This window comes from Oryzias latipes, chromosome 6 (assembly GCF_002234675.1).
Source record: "Oryzias latipes chromosome 6, ASM223467v1".
Classification (NCBI taxonomy): domain Eukaryota; kingdom Metazoa; phylum Chordata; class Actinopteri; order Beloniformes; family Adrianichthyidae; genus Oryzias; species Oryzias latipes.
In genome coordinates, this window is record NC_019864.2 from 12,843,298 (window position 1) to 12,865,065 (window position 21,768).

General features: G+C 41.4%; 1 protein-coding gene and 1 long non-coding RNA gene across 2 annotated transcripts; one reads left to right on the plus strand and one right to left on the minus strand.

Moving 5' to 3' along the window:
• Positions 1–1,045: 1,045 nt before the first annotated feature.
• LOC101159347 (YY1-associated factor 2) lies at positions 1,046–5,117 on the plus strand. Its single transcript, XM_004069515.3, has 4 exons — positions 1,046–1,184; positions 1,477–1,602; positions 3,996–4,148; positions 4,247–5,117. Exons 1-4 carry the CDS (start codon positions 1,156–1,158, stop codon positions 4,485–4,487), a joined length of 549 nt encoding a protein of 182 aa, XP_004069563.1. The 5' UTR covers positions 1,046–1,155; the 3' UTR covers positions 4,488–5,117.
• A 14,297-nt stretch (positions 5,118–19,414) lies between these two features.
• Positions 19,415–21,232, minus strand: LOC111947496. The gene is made up of 3 exons (XR_002873354.1): positions 21,017–21,232; positions 19,708–19,819; positions 19,415–19,621 (listed from the first exon to the last, which is right to left on the minus strand). It is a non-coding gene; the product is annotated as an uncharacterized LOC111947496 (long non-coding RNA).
• Between the last annotated feature and the right edge of the window lie 536 nt (positions 21,233–21,768).

Sequence of the window (21,768 nt, forward strand, 5' to 3'; positions counted from 1 at the left end):
TGGACACAATTGGAAACATAAATTCACATGATTGTTTACACGGTTTCTCAGGACTGCCCTGCATTTCTCCATTCAAAAGCTGCCTCCATTTGATCACAAACCGTCCCAGAGCTGCTCCTCTCCCTGGAGACACAGTTCTCCTGAGTACGGCAGCTCACTCACACAGAGCGGCTGACGGACTGTGGCCCGAAGCCTCCTCCGAAGTGCACACCGTAACAAAGCCACTGCCCACGAACATGAAGCTACGAGTCCGGTTGCTCTGCTCAGAGACATGCTTCCCACGGGTGGAGCAGGCGACCGGTCCTGATCGAGCTCCAAAGCTTTCTCTGGAACGCCAGACCGTGTATGCACGGCGCAAAGCAAACACAGTAGTGATCCACAGTTGGAATAAACTGTTTATATACATGCCGATTGGATCAACAATCTGCATAACCCACCTATCTCGATCAGAAAGACATTTTGATCCGAATGAGTCTGATCGGGGCAGAGTATTCCGAACAGCGTGTTTACATGACACATTTTGATTCTGATCAAGCTTTCATTGCGATTACTTTTGTCCATGTGAACGCAGGATTTGATTACTCATTCAACCCACAGCAGCTTGTATTAGGTCATTTCCTCATCATAAATCAGAACAGTTACCATTCTGTTTTATTGTTTTCTTTTCTTGAGAAGACTCCCTAACTTGCACCAAAAAAGAAAAATCAAGTTTAAATCAAGCTTTTATCAGATAAAATAAAATGTAACAGAGAAAAATGTGCTCACACAGAAAATTAATGCAAACATTTCTTTAAATAAATATAAAATTTATATCAGTATCTTGGTTCAACTGGAATCTGTCAATTTTAGGCCCCAATAAAGGAGTTTCATAAACATAAATATCGTTTATTCGGTCTCAAGGGTGATAAAACGCATAAATTACATTCTATTGGTTTACATAAATTACATTCTAATAAGTATCTATCATCTAATGAGCTTTTTGCGGATGTTGTCACGTTGTGTAGCTGTTATGATTACATTAACAGCTATTGGCTAAACTCGTGTCACGTGACCACGCCTCGACATTAGTTTCCACGACAGCTGAGTAGATGCTAAATGCCCATTTTCCACCGTTAATAAGCTATCGTTTTCAACTCCTCTGACAACAGATTCTGTATGATGGGAGACAAGAAGAGTCCCACAAGGTAAAACCTTCACTGGTATGTTCGAATAACGACTTAACGGGTCACTTGTTTGATAGAAAGCACAGTCAATGGATGAAGCTGTTTAGTGAAGTGTTCATGGCGGCAGGCTGCAGAAGGCTGACTGCTCGCGTGAACTAACGGCTCAGTCATTGGTCTGGTTCAGGAAGAAAACGCTTTCTCGAATCTGCTTCGGGCTGTGAATTCTACTAGTAGCTGTATTTATAGAACACATAGCTTTGAAACAGCGCTTTTCATTTCAAAGTTGCTCGTGTTCGCTGGTTTGTTTTTGTAGGCCGAAGCGGCAGTCCAAGCCGTTTTCAGACGATGGGTTCTGGGACTGCAGCGTGTGTACGTTCAAGAACAGCGCTGAGGCGTTCAAGTGCATGATATGTGATGTCAGAAAGGGCACATCTACTCGGTAAGTGCAGACGGCTTATTCCATCCCTTATGCTAACCATTTATCATGTTGAGGACTCATTTTAAACGATTTTATTCAAACAGTAATTCATTTTTTGGTTAATATCTCCAATGTTTCATCAAAATCTGCACGTCAGCAAGATTTTTTTTACGGTTCTTTTAATAAAGCAAAAAATAGGGATAAAAAGTAATATCGTGGAATTTAAACGCAACACAGTAGTTAACTCCAGTACAGCTTAATCTTTGTATCACTTCAAGTGTTTACAGCTGAAACAATACTTGCGAAATGTGAACATTGTTAGAATTTCATTTAAAAAAAAAAGCATACAACGGAAGTGCAGGACCTATTACAGAAAATTGGAAAACTTTATTTATAATCTTTATTTATAAAAACAGAAAACCTTGATTGGAACCATATTGGAGCCCAGCTTTGGAGTTTTCTTACTAATAAACAAGTGTTCACACTAAGAACAATTAATGCTTCAAGCTGCATTTTAACAACCGCTGTATTCCATTGTTGGAATATGGGTTATATTTGTTTTTTGATGCCAGAAATTTCAATTTAGTCCCCTCGAAAAGTTAATTTAAAAGTATCAACGGACACACAAATGACAAAGAAAAATCTGTTCTAAGGTTTTTCCTTTAATTAATGTCATTATTGGTTACGTTTATGGCCATATTATCCATACTGATCTGCATATATACAAACCATGGTGTTGGCAGTTAAATTGAACTTTACATGTTTGGCTGCAGTTCAGGAAATTGGCCTCAACGTAATAAAAAATAACTTACTCCATGGCATTTCTTTCCACAGAAATTTCTATGAGTTGTTGGTGATTCTTACAAAACAGTAAGAATAACCAATCAAAATACAATTAGGGACATACCATTTACCCCACTAATACTTTTATAGCAAATAAACTTTTTTTTATCTATGAGAACACTACTATTAGCTGAAAGTTGCTTATTAACTGTATTGAACCCAGTAAAAGTCCTGGAGAAAAACCTGCCAGCCACATCAAATAATCTTCCACACACTCTGCTGACAGCTTTTAGTGAAGTTTTTAAAGTTGTATTGTAATTTTCTGTGTCAGATCTACTGGAACACTTGTTACTGTTAGACATATGGAGGTTGTTTTGCCATTACCTTTCAAAAATCAAGCAAACAAGACATTCAGGATTAAACCTAGTTCATGGATCAGTCTTGATGGAACTGAACTGTCAAGTTTTAGAAGCTTGAGCTTTAGTTGCTGATATTCTTTTGTCTTCGGTTTACACGATCATGTTTAGAGATGTGTGACACCACTGTGGTTTACATAACAATAAAAGCAAAGAGTACAGTGCAAGGTGAGGGTTTATCACTAGGCTGTGTACTATTACAGCGGCTATGCAATAAATCTTTGTCTCTCAAAGGTTAAAACAGGGTTCTTCATTAAGGCAGAGCTCTATCACGGAAGTCATGTTATCTGTATTTTCAGTGTTTTGCTCTGTTCATATCTAAGAGTACCACAGAATGGGCTAAATATCAAGGAACATTTTACAGGTTTGTCCCCTTCCTTATCCCCTTAACACAGCTCTTTGACATACTTATGCATAAAAAGACTGGATAGTTGGGTGCAGGACTGGCATGCAGGAAACCTGGGTTCGCTTCCCAATGTGGGGCCTTAGGTCCTCCCTGTGCGTTGAACAGGGTTGTCAGTAACAATCGTGTAAACTGAAGGCAATAAAAACCGTAAAGAATAGCAGCAACTAAAGCTGACGCCTCTAAATCTTGACAGTTCCCATCATGACTAATCCATGTACTAGTAAAAAGCTGTGGATTGAACTCCTTGACATGCCGTAAATCTTCGACCGTTCACGCGATTCACTGTGAATCAGCTGATTCTGGCGTGGAGGAAAGTGGCTTTTCATACCGGCTTTGGACTGACAACACATTACTAATATATAAGGTGTTGCACAACAGCTCCAGGCCCCTTTTCTCCACGACAGAATCAGCTGATTCACGCTGTTTGAGTAAGCACATCTCTGCTTCAGAATCCTGAATGACATTAATTGCGTAAACAGTTACGGTACTTGAACGAATGTTAACACTGGAGCCAAAGATCTGGTGTTAATGCACTGTGTTTGAGATGAAGAGTCCTCTTCATCATCACTGTAGATTGTCATCTTATGTATAAAAAAGTAGCTCCACCAGCATTGGGTCAGTTTTTTTTTTGAGAGGTAAACAGATTCTGGTTTTTAAGCACACTTATATTATCCAAAAGAGTGGACTTAAAAACTCTGACTTTTGTACGGACAAAGAAAAACCCGCTCATCTTTAGCAAGAGAAACTTGCAAAGAGGAGTGGATTCTGACCAATGACATCCAGCAGTTCATTTTTTTGGTGTTTTTCAGAAAACCACGGCCTGTTTCTCAGTTAGTTGCACAACAAGTGAATCAACAGTTTGCACCACCAACACACCCCAAAAAGGAGAAGAAAGACAAATCTGAGAAGGACAAAAGCGATAAAGACCCAACAATGAAAAAGAAAAGCTACAAAAAAACAAGGTACTGACTTGGCTCAACATTTCTATTTTTCATTAACAAAGGTTTTCTGCATGTGAGTAATTGTTTTTAACCCCTCCTTGTGTCTGTATCCTGACCAGGCCCAGATTAAAAAACGTAGACAGGAGCAGCGCCCAGCATCTTGAAGTCACGGTCGGAGACTTGACAGTCATTATCACAGACTTTAAGGAGAAAGCCAAACCCACGTCGACATCGGCGAGCGCCATCTCAGCGGACCAGCAGAGTCAAAGTGGTTCCAGTTCTGATAACACTGAGCGAGGGATTTCCAGATGCTCCTCGCCGCATGGGGAAGGCTCGTCTGTCAACGGAGAGACTCACTGACCCTCACAGGGCCAGTCGGCATAAGACATTTTATTTTGGCAGCCTCAACCATGGATTCAACTTCAAGAAAAGGATTTTTAAATGATAATACCATAAATAACAGCATTCACTTTCATTTGGGGTTTGTATTTTTCTACTGCCTTGCTGTTAATGGTTAAAAAGTCAGTATGATGAACTACAAACACAAGAAAAGCATTAAACGGTGTGTGGTAATTGGTGCTTAATCTGAGCAATAACATCCTATTCTGGATATTGTTGCTTTAAAGAATAAATGATGCATTATGAAAGAGACATTTAAAAAAGAGGACAACTCTGAATACAAGTTTTTTTTTAATTGTTTTTTGTTGTAATTCTTTGCACTTGATGGCATCCTTTGTTCACAATAGCAATTTGTAGCATCAGTTCATTTCTACCAGTATAATGCTAACAGCCACTGGCATTTCCCAGCTCTCCTTTTTTGTCATTGGATGCAATAACTGTTTTGCTGTTTTTAACATTTGAAAAAATAGATTGAACCATTATGCTAAGTATGCTTTGCTTTAAGCCTGATAAGAGTTGAGCATGATTTATTCCATGAAATGGTTTTTATTATGAAATAAAATGTGTAAATAAATGGGAGTTTGAAATGTTTCATGTTTAATTAATGCAGTTTTATGGAGAAACTTGCATGCTAAAAAAAGTTTGCATTCATCTTCTAAAGCCCTGCTGCAGTGTGTCTAGCCTGGACCATCACTAGGCTTCAGGGTAGACATCCTCACCATAAGACGCTTAAAACCCTTTATCGGGCAAGTGACTGTTTTTGGTCATTTCCGCACGTTTGTTATCACGCCCATCCCCTGTCTCAGTGAGTTCAAGAATCATGTGATCTTTACCCAGCCAATCAGCAAAGATTATTCTACATATAGGTTACTCAATTGTGGAACTTGACCAATCAGCAAAGACTAGGGTCACATCAAATTTCCCTTTTTCTCCAAAGTCAGAAAAATTTGCTTTTGCAGGTCGGTTCACTGAACATTTTCAAAGGAATCGTCAAAACTAACCACGGTAAGTTGATGAAACTCATACATTTTATTGTTGAATAGTTGTGTTAAGTGTTGACATTTAAGTTGTTTGCGGAGAATATATTGAAATGAGTGAAAATACGGCATGAAAAATGCAGGCACCATATTTGATCATACGCCCTTTTCACTAAAAACTACATTTTACTTGGTATGTCTGTTTTTGGACATATGCCCTGTGCATCTAACAAACCATACTTAGTGCATTTTCTTTACAAATAAAGAAATACAACTTAACATTTTATGTTTTAATGTTGCCAAATGTTTTTATATCACTATACAGTGATTCAGAGAGAATTTAAACACTTTTTAGTTTATGAATAGTGATAAAGAGTGATTTTTGTCAGTTTATGATGTTATGACAGTTGTTTTATTGCATGTGTTTAATTTTTAGCTTCCATCAATCTTTTATGGCAAGAGGAGGGAGACTGCTGTTGTTCCAGTCCACCCTGACATTAGTGGTGATGATGATGATCAAGACGATGATGTGTCAGACCCTGACTTCGTCCCACCCACCCGCAACCAGTACATTCCCAGACCCTCACACACAGTTGTGTGTGTGTGGTGTGTGTGTGTGTGTGTGTGTGTGTGTGTGTGTGTGTGTGTGTGTGTGTGTGTGTGTGTGTGTGTGTATATATATATATATATATATATATATATATATATTTCGTGTTTTAACATCCGTGGTCTGTATCTCTTCCTTTGGCCATCTTATTATTCCTGCAGGGTATCTGATAACTGGCAGTGCGTAGCTGTTTATTGCCCGGGTCTTATTTTTGCCATTGAGCTGGCTTCTCAGGACTTGCCTTACTCGTTGGAGGTATTTAGCTGTTGCAGCTTTCCTTGTTGCCTGCTCCAGGTTGCCATTTGCCTGTGGGATTCCAAGGTACTTGTAACTGTCCTCGATGTCTGCTATTGTTCCTTCTGGTAGTGAGACCCCTCCTGTGTGGACTACCTTGCCTCTCTTTGTCACCATCCGGCTGCATTTCTCGAGCCCGAATGTCGTCCCAATGTCAGTACTGTAGATCCTGGTGGTGTGGATCAGGGAGTCAATGTCACGCTCGCTCTTAGCATATAGCTTGATGTCATCCATGTAGAGGAGGTGACTGATGTTGGCCCCATTTCTGAGTCGGTATCCATAGCCAGTCTTGGTGATTATTTGACTGAGGGGGTTGAGACCTATGCAGAACAGCAGTGGGGACAGAGCATCACCTGGTATATCCCACATTTGATGGACACTTGTGCAAGTGGCTTCCCATTGGCTTCAAGGGTGGTTTTCCACAGCTTCATTGAGTTTCCTATGAAGGCTCTTAGAGTCCTGTTGATGTTGTACAGCTCCAAGCATTCAGTGATCCATGTGTGTGGCATTGAGTCATAGGCCTTCTTGTAATCAATCCAGGCTGTGCACAGGTTGGTGTGTCGTGACTTGCAGTCTTGAGCGACTGTTCTGTCGACCAGGAGTTGGTGTTTGGCTCCTCTGGAGTCTCTACCAATGCCTTTCTGTGTGTTACTCATGAATTGATCCATGTGCCTATTTATCTTTGTTGCAATGATGCCTGACATGAGCTTCCATGTTGTGGACAGACAGGTTATTGGCCGGTAGTTGGATGGGACTGCACCCTTTGAGGGATCCTTCTGGATCAGGATCGTTCGCCCTTCCGTTAACCATTCGGGGTGAGTCCCATCTCTTAGCAGCTGGTTCATTTGTGCTGCCAGGCGCTCGTGGAGTGCGGTAAGCTTCTTTAGCCAGTAGGCATGTATCATGTCAGGGCCCGGTGCTGTCCAGTTCTTCATACCTGAGACTCTTTCTTGGATGTCTGCCACTGTGATGGTTACTGGATTCTGTTCAGGGAGGTTGTTATGTTCTTTTCTCAGAGAGACCAGCCACTGGGCATTGCTGTTATGTGCTGTCTCTTTCTCCCATATACTTTTCCAGTACTGTTCAGTTTCTAGCCTTGGTGGGTCTGCTCGGCTGTTTTGACCCTGCCACTGAGCGTACACTTTTGCAGGTTGAGTTGCGAAGAGCCTGTTTATTCGTCTGGCTTCATTGTCTCTTGTGTACCTCTTTAGGCGGCTGCTCAAGGCTAGGAGCCTTTGTTTGGCAGTTTCCAGTGCTTCAGGTATGGGCATCTGGCTGTATCTCTTAGGTACTTGCTTTCTCATTGTACCTCTTTGAGCCTCTGTCAGCTTACTCACATCTTTCCGAGTTGCCTTGATTTTGGCCTCTAACCGTTGCTTCCATGGTGGGTACTGTTTTCTTCCATGGTTGCTCTTGTAGCCAAGCATCTCAAGGATCACTGCTGCTGAAGTGTAAACCAGTTCATTGGTTTCTGTAATGTTTGTGGTAGGAATTGCCCTCAATGCTTCATTCACAGTTTCCAGTAGACTTTCAGGTACGTCACTTAACCGTTGTAGTTGGTGTCGGGGTTGCCTAGTGTTCATTGTAGACATGATCTTGTCTTTAAGGTCAATTGCTGCCTCGCTCAGCGTAATTGTGGTTGTTAGGGCTGTGTACCCAATCTCAGGGTGGGAGTGTGGCATAACCTCCTCTCTGACCTGTTGTTCTGGCTCTCCCGTGGCATTGTATTGTATCGCTTCAATCTCAAGTTGTGATAGGAGTTGCCGTTTGTGGATGTTAGAGCACTGAGCTACCAGTTGTTTGGCAGTTAGCCTTGATTGTGGGTTTCGAAGCATCCATTCATTCCACATTCTCTGCATGTAACCCCTCTGGGTGGGATTACTTGAGTAGTAGCATTCTAACAGAACTTTGTTCTCACATCTAGTCCATTTCCGTCTTGTTCCAGTAGCCCACTTTTCATCAGGGTGCTCTGGTTCCTCAGCACCTGACGCAGACCTTGTTTGGCCGGGCGACGTCTGAGCCGGCATGACACGAAACGAAAGCTCCTCACCATGCATGGAGGGTTCCATCCCAAATCCAGCACCCTGAGACTGTATGCTAGCCGCAAGGAAGGAGGCCGAGGACTAGTGAGCGTAGAAGCCACTATCCAGGATGAAACATCCAAGATCCATGAGTACATCAAGCTCAAGGCCCCAACTGACAGTGTGCTCAGTGAATGTCTCAGGCAATGGAGAGCAGAGGATACAGTGCTGGAGGGCAGATCCTCATGGGAGGACAAACCCCTGCATGGGATGTACCACCGGACCATAACTGAAGTGGCTGATAACAAGAAATCCTACCAATGGCTAGAAAGGGCTGGCCTACAGGACAGCACCGAAGCGCTCATCCTGGCAGCCCAGGAACAAGCCCTGAGCACCAGAGCAATAGAGGCTCAGATCTACCACACCAGACAAGACCCAAGGTGTAGGCTGTGCAAAGAAGTGCCTGAAACAATCCAGCACATAACTGCAGGGTGTAAGATGCTGGCAGGGAAAGCATACATGGAGCGCCACAATCAAGTGGCTGGAATAATATACAGGAACATGTGTGCAGAATATGAACTGGAAACCCCAAGGTCAAAATGGGAAACACCTCCTAAGGTTGTAGAGAATGAGAGGGCAAAGATCCTGTGGGACTTCCAGATACAGACTGATAGGATGGTAATGGCGAACCAACCAGACATTGTAGTGGTGGATAAAGAACAAAGGAAAGCCGTTGTGGTGGATTTAGCAGTGCCAAGCGATGGGAACATCAGGAAGAAGGAACATGAGAAACTGGAGAAATACCAGGGACTCAGAGAAGAACTGGAGAAAGCCTGGAAAGTGAAGGTGACAGTGGTGCCTGTGGTAATTGGAGCACTTGGGGCAGTAACCCCCAAGCTGGAGGAGTGGCTACAACAGATACCTGGAAAGACGTCAGACCTCTCAGTCCAGAAAAGCGCAGTGCTAGGAACAGCTAAGATACTGCGTAGGACCCTCAAGCTCCCAGGCCTCTGGTAGAGGACCCGAGCTTGGAGGAGAAACCACCTGCGGAGGGTGAGAGGGGCGTTTTTTTTATATATATATATATATATATATATATATATATATATATATATATATATATATATATATATATATATATATATATATATGGTGGGTGAGCTTGAAAAGAGTGTTTTAAAGAACTGCAGAACCATCTGTCTACTCTTTTTTTATGGAAAATCTTGAGAGGCTGGACTTGTTTATCCTTTCCATAAAGGAGTTTTTCTACAGTTTTAGTATTTAAGCCAACAGGCTTTCAAAACCTTTTTTTTGTTTTGTGGTGTCAGTTTCTGCCAATGTAGTACGACAGAGTTTTAAAGCCACCAAAAAAAAGTAAATTTACTTAAAGATTAAAGTGAATGTGAGTATACAGAGCAGCAAGTATCTTAGTAGTGGGTTTAGGGGCTGTCATCTGGAGTTAGTTTTTGAAGTTAGAAGACGTTTCACCGCTTATCCAAGAGGCTTTGTCAATTCTGAATTAGCTGGCAAAAGAGCTGGTATATATGCGCTCATGGGGGAGGAGTCAGACCTGAACATTGCGTTCTGAGCATTACAGGTTTATGATGTAAAGAGATAAACTGACTTTTGGGTACGTGAAAGAAAAGGAAAAAATAAAGTAGCGGTCCTCCACACCTGAGCTCCTTATTTTACACATGAAACTCCGCTTTAACGACACTGAACCCCGGAAAGGCGGCTACACTAACAATAATCTGATTTTGAGTTGTCAAAAATTCAGAATTTCTTTGTTTTTGAAACCTATCTGGAAATAAAGCCTCCCCAAAAAGTAAGTACTCTTTGATGAAATGATAAAAATATTGAAAAATGAAAGGATGAATACTAAACATTTGATTTTTAAATAAGAAAGGCATATAAAACATTTGAAAAAAGAAAGAATAAAATTTGAACTCAAATAAAAAAAAACCATACACTTAATGCTGTAACCGAATGAAAGATATACAGCTGCAGTTTTGTCCGCTCATTTTTTGTTTTTCTGTTTCTCTCCCAGTTTCCCTTCAGTCCTCAGTTTACAGTCTCTATTCACAGTTTTCATTTTCAGAGTTGAACCTAATTTTGTGTGGGGGTGGGGCTTTCAGCCAAATGGCTACCAGGACACGATTGACATTGGGTGATGGAGGTTATGATGACATCATTTCCGCTCCAAACAGCAGTTGTTGTTGGCGCTGCCCAAGTCCTCTCTCCTCTGATGTACCAAACTTTGGGAGAGCTGTATGACGCTAAACTCCATGAAACATGATTTCTTACTGTGGGAAGAAGCGGCCGTGGTGCAGCGATTTTGGTCGAACCCTAATCGTAAGACTGCAGGTTTGATTCCCGCCTTCCACGCCCATGTGTCGAAGTGTCCTTGGGCAATACACTAAACCCCACCTTGCCTCTGGTGGACGGTTGGTGTCAGTGGAGCCGCCATCAGTGTGTAAATGGATGAATGGTTCTTTGACTGTAAAGCACTTTGGGCTTTCGAGGAAGGTAGAAAGCGCTATACAAGTATTCGTCATTTATACGCCTCAAAACCAATGAATTCACAAGGAGAACATGCAAAGAAAGTGACAATTTGAACCAGAGGCCTTCTCACTGTTAAAGTGGAAGTGCTAACCACTACATCTCCGTGCCACCTCGCTCAGGGTTTGTGAATTTGTCCTTCAGAACACAGATATGGAGTCTGCAGATCCAGTAATCCGTCATATATCAGTCCGGCGACCCTCTGAGAGACTCCTGCACTTGGTTTTTCCCGTCCTCTTGTTATCCAACTAAATCTTTCTCATCTCAACTGTAAAGCCAGAGTCAAATTCAAAACATGGCAGGTTTCCCAACAGCATTTTTCAAGAATGACCCTGATGTTTTTTGTGTGTTACCCCAGCACCCCTGTGACCCACAGGACAAGCAGGAAGACGGTGAGCCAAAGGAGCTGATCTAAAGCTATCAAGAGCCTCTGACCTGAATGTTCTGTAGTTACACAAATGAATTCACCGGAAACTAACGAAAAAAAGAAAAGAATACGACTGAACATCAAACTTTACTATTGCACCTGGAATTCGGAATTCCGTACTCTGACTCCTTCTTAGTAGCTGACTCGGCACAAATCTAAAGAACACACGGCTGGACAGTTCTTGAGTGAAAGCATCTTTATGATGTCAGCAACTTCAGGGGTCGGATGCTTTGGTTTCCAGCTCTTCAAGTGCCTCCAGGCTTTTCTGAGTGACGTCATATGTGATTTTCTAATACACACATTGAACACACAAATGAAAAAGGCTGAAGAATCATTCGACCCATCTGTTCAGTTCCTCCTAACTTGCAGCAGCGTGGCTTGACAGTCAAATCAGATGGCTTTGGCTCCATACAGAACCGCCTCATTTCTGTTATTTGGTGGGTTACTTACGGTGGCCCTGAAGTGCAAAGCATTCAACAAATCACTCGATACAAAAACATTTTTAAGAACACAACAATTAAAAAAAAAAAAAAAAATTTAAAAAGCAGCATTACATTTTAGAAAACAAAACAAAATTTCAGAAACCAAAACTTGAAAAACAAAAATGACAAAAAAAAAACATTTCAGAAAACAAAATTAATTTCCAGGAAAAAAAAGAAATATTAAAAAATGAAAACATTTCAGAAAAAAATATAATTTCCAGAAAACAAAATGAAATATTAAAAAATGAAAAACATTTCAGAAAAAAAATGAAATTTTAAAAAATGAAAAACATTTCAGAACACAGAATGAATTTCCAGAAAACAAAACGAAATCTTCAAAAATGAAAAACATTTCCAAACCGGAAGAGGCAGGTACTATGGGACAACGCTGATTGGATGATGATTTTTGTCAATCATTTGAACTGAAAAGTATTTTAAATGAAGCGATGCTGGATTTTATTGTCCAAACAACAATGTACTATAATAATCCACGTATTTCCCATTTATATATCAAATAAAAAATGCAGCAAACTGTTAATGAACTTTAAAATTATTTTTTTAACATTTCGCCTGACACACGGTCACCCGGAAGTAGTTTGTGAGCACTTTTACTTTGAACGCTGTGCGCTAATGTCTACGGCTGCGAGGTTCACGCTGTCAATCATCTTTAGGTAAGAATCAAGTCTGTGATCTTTTCTTTTGTCAGTCACATGTCTCTAGGGATGTTAATTTAAGGATGTTAAAGTGCTGCTTTGAAAAGATAATTTATTTTTATCTTGCGCATGCGCAAAAGGAACCCGATGGAGACGAACCGTCTTCACATGATAGCCGTTCCCGTTTTCGGTGACAACATGAGAGAAAAAGCTCCGAGCCAGCCTGATTCTGTGATTTATACAGTAATTACAGTAATTATATGGCATCAGTGTTGCTAAAAATCGACTTTAAGATTGAAATCAGTAAACAAGTTCTTATGGGAAATAATATTAAAGTGTATTGTATATTTTTGAACCATACATATACATATACTGAAACTTAAAAATGAACTTTAAAAGTTTATAAAATACTTAATTGAATTAACATGTGATATTTCTGCAGGTGAAGTTTTCAAAGCGAAGTTCCAGAAAGGTTTGTGCTGCAGAAGAACAGATGGCAGCTCTACATGGGAATACAAAAAGACTAAAGTCATTCATATCATTGTGCAGTGTACAGGCAAGTCACCATGATTTATGTGAAATTATTATTATTATTATTATTTACCAAGGCTGTGTCCCACCAAGGTGGGGTAGCCTAGACAAGGCACACAATTTTAGCTCCCTCTGTCTCTTCCCCAAACCCTCCTCCTTCAGTGCGTGAGTGCGTGTGTGCGTATGTGCGTGCGACTGGTCTGAGATCTGGTCTAAGCCACACCACACTGCACCAGGGTCAGCTGCACAGCCCAGTGTGGGCACCTCCACTGCAGGGCCTCAGCCAAGGCTGGTTTCCCCTTGCCGCTTCATCCCAAGACCAGACCTCTACCACACCCATCCATTCATCCATACACAAACTCTCTCCACCCATCCCTGTCCTGAGCAGCCTCTCTCCCCTGCACCACAGTCATCCCTCTTGCATTCAGCGCTCTTTTTACACCCTCTGTCCATCCCATTCGCGGTCTTCCTCTCATTCTCACTCCACTCACATCAGATTCATATACCTTTTTCACCAATCGCTCCCTTTCCATTCTTTCAACATGTCCAAACCATCCCAGTGCCTTTTGCTCTGCTCTTTCAGCCAACTCTCGCGTCACACCAGTTCTCTCTCGGATAACTTCATTTCTCATACGATCCATACGCGTCACACCACACATACTCCTCAAACATCTCATCTCAACTACATTCAGCTTCCTCTTTTCCGCCACTTTCAGACTCCATGTTTCAGCCCCATATAACGCTGCAGGCACCACCACACCCTCATACAATCTCCTTTTTGCATCCTTTCCCAGTGATCTACATTCAAACACTCTCTTCATTCCCCCCCATATCTTTCGTACTTCATTCATTCTAAACTCTACCTCTCCCCCCATTCCACCATCCACACAGACACACGACCCTAAATACTGAAAACACTCTACCTCTTCCAACAACTCCCCATTTAATGCCACATTCAATCTGCGTTCACCCTTTAACCTCGTACACCTCATCACCTTACTCTTTTCCACATTCACTCTCAACTTCCTTCTGTCGCACACCCTTCCAAACTCCTCAACCAGACGTCCCAAGTTCTCTTCTGAGTCAGCCACTAGTGCAGTATCATCTGCAAACAGCAGCTGATTCACACTCCATTCGCTGCCGTCAGTATTTATCATGCTCACACCCGTACCCGACACCCTTTCATTCACCTCTTTTACCACACCATCCATATACACGTTAAACAACCACGGAGACATCACGCATCCCTGACGCAGACCAACCCTCACAGGAAACCACTCACTCATGCTATTTCCCACTCTCACACACGCTCTACTGTGTCTATAGAAACTCTTCACACCTTCCAACAATCTACCATCAATACCATACATACTCAACACCACCCACAACGCCTCTCTATCAATCCTATCATACGCCTTCTCTAAATCCATGAATGCCCAAAACACCTCCCTCCCCTTAGCCAAAAACTTTTCACACACCTGTCTCACAACAAACACCTGATCCACACACCCTCTACCTCTCCTGAAACCACACTGCTCTTCACCAATCATACACTCAGTTCCCTCCACTACCCTATTAATCAGCACTCTCCCATATACTTTGCCTACAACACTCAACAGACTAATACCCCTAAAACTACCACATTCATACTTATCACCCTTACCCTTGTACAGGGGAACCACACACGCACTCATCCAATCAAGCGGCACCTGCCCATTTGCAAAACACACATTCAACAATCTCACTAACCACTCAATCACGATCGCTCCACCACACTTCAGGCATTCCCCAGCACACCCATCCACACCTGCAGCCTTTCCTACTTTCAACTTTCCCACAGCTTGCTCAACTTCCTCTCCTGTAATCAACGTTTCATTCAACTCTCCCAATACATTCAGTCTACTTTCCCTTCCATCCATCCCAATCACAGCATCCCGATCTTCCTCCACATTCAGCAGCCTCTCGAAATACTCTGCCCATCTTTTCCTTACTGCATTCCCCTCATTCAACATCCTTCCATCCTCTGTTTTCACTTTCTCCTCCCTCCCCGACACTCCCTTTCACACCCTCTTCACCTCCTTCCAAAACATTTTCTTGTTCTCTCGAAAATTGCCCACGTATACTTATGGATCTCTTTCTTTCTGAACCATGTATTCCCAATCACCATCTCTCTTTCAGTGCACATTCCTATCAGTCTCTCACCATTATCATTCTTTCCAGGAACACCATGCCCGCCAACAACACCCTCAATTTTCTCATCACCCACTCTAGCATTCAGATCTCCCATCAGCACTACATTCACATTTGCTCCAAATCCTTGCAAGCACTCATCCAAGTCGTTCCAGAAGGTCACTCTCTCCTCTTCATTCCTCTCACTGCCAGGACCATATGCACTCACGAACACCCACAGCTCCTTCCGAAATTTCGCTTTCACCCATATCAGTCTTGGTGAAACCTCCTTCCATTCAACCACACATCGTCTCACCTCACAGCTCACCAGCAAAGCCACACCTTCTCTTGCTCTCCCGCTCTCTACACCAGACATTCTCCCACTCACACTTCCAAACACACACTCACCCTTCCCTTTCATCTTTGTCTCACTCAGTGCTAACACGCTCATTCCCCTCCTTTCAAACATCCTTCCAATCAGATCTCTTTTGCTTCCGTCTGTACTACACCCCCGCACATTCAACGACCCAATCTTAAGGGTTTGGGGAGGTAATCTCCCCTTCCCAACTCTACCCTGTCCGTAATTAGGAATGTAGTTACAGGGGAGAGGATTCCCAGTCCTCTCGCTCCGTCCCTTTTAGTCGCCTTTTACGACACGCAGGGAATACGTTGGTAGTATTCTTTACGACCCCCCCTAACCACAGGGGGTTAACCTTAATATCTAATTTTTTTTTTTAAATTGCAGGTCCTTTAAAAAAAGTCTTTAACCTGCTGCATAAGCCTGATTAGTTGTAAATGATGCAGTGGGGAGTGAAAAACGAAGCACAATTCCTGGCTTTAGCGTCGGGCTGATGATCTGGAAATCACATCTATGAGGAATCGCATCAAACACGTGTACAACTCCAAACAACTTAATGTTCCTTTAAGCCAAACTCCAGTTTAAAATGTTCATATTAGGCTTGCTTCATTTAGGAGTTTTTCCATGTTTACCATTTTAGGTTTTAAAGCTTTATTAACAAAGATGATGTTTGATTTTCAAAGCTGTTGTTTAGAAATGTTTTTTTGTCAATGAAAAAACTGAATGCTGATGTGAGGATTGTAATAATGAATATGAAAATAAACAAATTTGTTTCATAGCAATGCAGTATATTTATTGAAAACTTAACATGAATACGTTATTCAGTAACAGAAACAAAGAAACAGTTGTGGATTTTCCTTTATGGGCTTCTTCATGCAGTCAATCAAATGTTCCGTTTACAATCAGCATTTACTCAGCGTACCTGTCAGTCACATTTATTAGAGGAAGAAATGCATCTGGGAAAAGTCTGTTTGTGCTTAACAACTATATCAAAAAGAGTCATGTCAGGAAAGGTTTGTCCACATTGCTGCTCAGCATCACATCCAGAGGAAGATGCACAGGTAAGGAACGCCAGTTCCTGCTCGTACATGCTTGCAGCTTCCTCTGCACTGGACTCCAGCTCCATTGAAATCCCTGACAGAAATAAATTAATAAATTAAAAATCCCTGACAGAAAAACATCAGCTGCCGTTCATCTTTCATTCAGGAAAAAGTTGAGTTCATCAAAATGAGGAGAAAATGGGTTAAACCAGAAATTCATTAGGGAGGGGTCAAAACACCAAACTCAGAATAAAATACATTATTTCAGTCTTATAAAAATACATTCTAAAACACTTTGGTATTCCTCCTCTGCCTGAAAGACTAAAATGTTTTTTTTTAAAGAATCTTTTTAGACTACAGACTTTGCCACCTTTAGTTACACACCTGGACGTGTCTGATGATGTGCACATCCAGTCATTTACTGTCATGTTTCTGTGCACTGACACACTCTAAAGTCACAGATCTTAATAGTGTGAATAAGAAGCATTCATAAATGTTATTCTGAGACACAAACTGCTGCAGTTTACCTGACAGCTTTGCTGATTTATGCGGCTGGTACACCTGTCTGAGAATCCTGCCCACGTGACCCCCCCCCCTCTCCAGCTGATGAGGTAACCGGTTAATAACGTATGACTGAAGGATCTTGGATCTGTCTGTAAACACCCACCTAGAAATCACGTTTAACGCTACATGTATTAGATCAAACAAATGTGCTTCCATACCTTATCAGTGGATGGCGGGACTGCATTTCCTGATGTGCGCCGTCTTTAACACCCGTTTCTTCGCAGCTGCTGCTTTAGACAGAATTCTCTCACGACATATCGAAACATTTGTAAACCTGGTTGGTGTTGATATTTCTGCGTGCGTTCTGTCATCACATCCGCTAAATATTCAAAGATTAACGTTTATGTTAACGTTTTACCGTCCCTTTCTCTGTTTACCTGCAGAACGGACGTCATCCACACAAACTACTTCCGGGTGACCGTTCTGCTTCAGACGAAATATTAAAAAAAATAATTTAAACCTTCATTATCTGTTTGCTGCATTTTTGATTTAATATGTAAATGGTAGATACGTGGATTATTATAGTACATTGTTGTTTGGACGATAAAATCCGTCATCGCTTCATTTTTAAATACTTTTCAGTTCAAATGATTGACAAACATCATCATCCAATCAGCGTTGTCCCATAGTACCTGCTTCTTCCGGTTTGGAAATGTTTTTTATTTTTGAAGATTTCGTTTTGTTTTCTGGAAATTCATTCTGTGTTCTGAAATGTTTTTCATTTTTTAATATTTCATTTTTTTTCTGAAATGTTTTTCATTTTTTAATATTTCATTTTTTTCTGAAATGTTTTTCATTTTTTTGTATTTCATTTTGTTTTCTGGAAATTATATTTTTTTCTGAAATGTTTTCATTTTGTAATATTTCTTTTTTTTCCTGGAAATTAATTTTGTTTTCTGAAATCTTTTTTTCTTTTTTATGTTTTGGTTTCTGAAATTTTGTTTTGTTTTCTAAAATGTAATACTGCTTTTTAAATTGTGGCTGTGATCTTAAAAATGTTTTTGTATCGAGTGATTTGTTGAATGGTTTGCACTTCAGGGCCACCGTAGTTACTCCAACAGTCAAGATACAGTGACTTAAAGAGGCAAAGCGCCCCCTGCTGGTCACAGACCTAATCCATCAAGAATGGCAGTGAGGAAAACCTACACAACCTTTTTTTACAATTCTGTTGGGATCACTAGGCCTTAATGGACTAAACTGAGTCCTAAGAAACGTTAGTGAGTGACAGTGACAGGATTTGGACTTCATTCATTTAAATGTTTCTTGTTTTCTCTGCACAAATGCATAAACTAACCTCTGGTTGGAATTGGTGCTTCAAATATGAACTAAATTCAACTGAATTATGGAAGCAGAACTTGTACAAAACCTTTTCATCATCATTTTTTTCTTTATAAAGCACTTTCCAACATCATCCATGAGCCGTGGGGAAGAAATGTGTCTCGACATCGGAAAATGGCAAAAACGTCATCAGCAATTTGTACAGATCTTCACGCTCAGCGCTGATGCCGCTTCTGGAGCTGCCCGGACGCTAGCTCACCTCTCTCCACGGGGTCATAAAAGTAACCCTCCCTCCTCAGTGAGGCCAAGACTGAAGGCACTGAAGTCAGCCAGCTGCTGCTGGGTTAGCGCACAAGCTGCAATCTTCTCTGCCACCTCCTTCTCCTCCTCCAACCCCCTCCTCTGCTCTGCCATTCTACACTCCTGAGATCAGATCAGTCTGATCACTTGCATTAGAACTTACCTTTACCTCATTTGTCATCCGCTGGCCTGAAGGCCTGCAGTGAGTTTATTCTTTGATGAAGTCCTATTTCAAAGCTGTAAAAATATTGCAGCTTTTTTCTCCTTGCATCTCCTTACTGTGTCTCACAGCTACCATGTACAATCTGGGCATTTTCCACGGATGAAATTTCTTTCTTTTGCGATACGAGTGTGAATTACCTAATCCAAAGGTGTTTCTTGTGTTTCATCATTTGTCGATGTGTGCAGAAATCAGTCAAGAGTTTCAGCTGATGGGTCTGTACTTGAATTCTGCTCTGAGCTGTTTGAAATTGTGGTCGGTTTCAGTTCATGCGTAAGTCTCTCACAGGGGGGTGTCAGGCGCCACGCAGAAGGCGGGTCTGTGCGTGAAATGTTTATAGATGTATCACAGAGGAACCACATTAAAACCACGGAACAAGTACACATAACCACGCAAGGAACACATAAATCTGCTTCATTGAATTTCTTTAATTTGACATTCAGAGCACTGAGCAGAGATCACATCAGCACCATGGTCAGCGCCCTCTGCTGGTCCTTCCATTGGTTTGACCATTATGACCAGTTTTCATCCGGGGACAATGCGCAAGTTGTATGTAGTGGGAGTGTGACACGGCCTGAACTTCAGGAATGTCACTCAGTTCTTCCAGGTAACTTTCTGAATGAGAAGCAAAAGAAGAAAACATCTCAGTTTTTGTGAGGCACACTGCTACAACAAAGGTTGGACAGAGTGCAGTGGTTTACCTGTTTGAACATCCAGGTGTTTCCTGCGCTGTAGAGATGGGATTTATGGCTCTTTGGATCAGATCACATGTATTCCCTTTAAGAAGCCAGTCTGGAATTTATTCCTTTTATCCTGGAAATAATCACAGGGAGGATTGATGGGCTGATACCTGGATCAGAATAATTCAAATTCAGATTTCTTACAGGTCATTTAGTTCAAATTCTTTTTGAAATATCAATTCAAGCTTTATTTGACATGTGTGGCCAAGATGTTAAAGTCATTGTAAATATTCCACTTCCAAATCCTCTGAGTTGACAGCAAGATCTATGTAGCCTTTGTAAAAAGAGTGTGTTTGTGTACTTGAATTGTGTTATTACTGCAGCAGCTAAACCAGGGGTCTACAACCTAACGCTAAAAGAACCAATTGGTCCAGTTTCTTACAACCCCTGGCTGCACCACCCTGTTTAGAAAAATGCACTTTATTGGTGTTTTTGTGCTTATTACGCGATCTTTTTGTAACACATAGCTTTGAAATATTTACAATAATGAAATTCCAACAGTCGTGTATTTTATCAGGCCGTGTGACAATGTTGATTTCTTTTACTCTGACAGAAGTACAGACAAGTTCCTTTTCTAAAATCAAAGTCTCTGTCAAAAGAGATCCTCCTGAAGGTGCAGACGTTCTAGCAGTTACCTTTATAGCACAATTCTGTCATTGGAGAACTTCTGAACACATGTAGGAGAAGATAAGGACACATGCTTGAAACTTATTGTAATAAACAGTTCGGACGATATGGAATCCTCATCATTATACTCAGTCATCGGATTGATAAAGCACACAAGGGCTCTTCATTTAGTGTCATGTCAGCAGTGGTGAAAAACGAGTTTATTTTACTATTAAAAGATCACCTCATTAAAAAAATAAGCTGAAACTGTAACCAACAAACCCATCATTTATACACAACACAAATCAGGCTGCTCTGAGCTGCACGCAAAAGCTTCTGGTGAAACATTTGAATACCAGAATTTCAACAAACAGCAAAACTCAAAAATTCCTGTCTTCAGAACGAGCACTGAAAGTTCACGCGCTGTGAGTCTGAGACACGCCTCTTTTCTGTTTTCACGGAGGTCCTCCCGTGAAAGGGGTGATTGCATCTAAGATAAGTAGGGTGAGCTGGTTTGAGGATTTCTGTGAACGTGTGAAGCTCAGGGGAGGGAGGAAAAAAGACAGAGAAAGAGAACAGTTCCCAGCCAAGCGACACTCAAAAGGTTCGGTTCGTTCGTGAGCGCGGGTTCAGGAGTTCTGGCTCTGAACTTCCTCCCTCCTACCTGTTTTGGACCACCAGCTCTGGTTGTGCGCTCCTCCTGCGTGCACATGTCAGACTTGATCAGGCCGAAATGTTGGAAACCGTTTGAATTTTGAGAGTCACGTGCACGTCAGCGAGGTCCATTTCATTCATCATTCATTTAGCCCTCTTAGACAGGCATGACTGACAGCTGGCTCGCGCGCGCGCACACAACCCACGTGACTGCGGTGGTTCTATGAGTGACAAAACTGTCCGGAAATGACGTCAAGAACATCACCCTTCATATTTGGATTACCTCACACTATCCATGATCTGTAATGACAACAATCTGCATCACTTTTATGGATAAATACACGTTATGATGTCATTTTACATCATGGCAATCAAGTAGTGAATCTTTAAATATACCTTGAGTTTCCCATGAGAAACATCTTAAAGTTGCGGATAGAAAGTCAAAAACTTTTGATTAATTGTGTTCTAAGATTAAATCTTTAAAACTGACAGACGATCTGAAGAAGAACAGACTGAAAGAAAAAATGTCAAGAAAAGGAAATAAACAAACTGAAGCCGTGGAGTTGAGGGTAGGCAGTGAGTTGGTTGGAAGTAAGGGGGTCTATATAGTTAAAGAATTCCTGGGAGAAGGAGGTTTTGGAAAAGTGGCTAAATGTAGTAAATTGTGGAGTCTGGAATATTACGCTGTTAAAATCATGAAAATATCCAGAGAAGGACAGAAAGAGTTTGAAACGATGAAACTGATCCAAGACCTGGATCCTG

Coding starts and splice junctions, on each gene's coding strand:
- LOC101159347 (XM_004069515.3), top strand. CDS start 1,156: ATGATGGGAGACAAGAAGAGTCCCACAAG. Junction 1,185..1,476: donor GACAAGAAGAGTCCCACAAG/GTAAAACCTTCA, acceptor TTGTTTTTGTAG/GCCGAAGCGGCAGTCCAAGC. Junction 1,603..3,995: donor AGAAAGGGCACATCTACTCG/GTAAGTGCAGAC, acceptor GGTGTTTTTCAG/AAAACCACGGCCTGTTTCTC.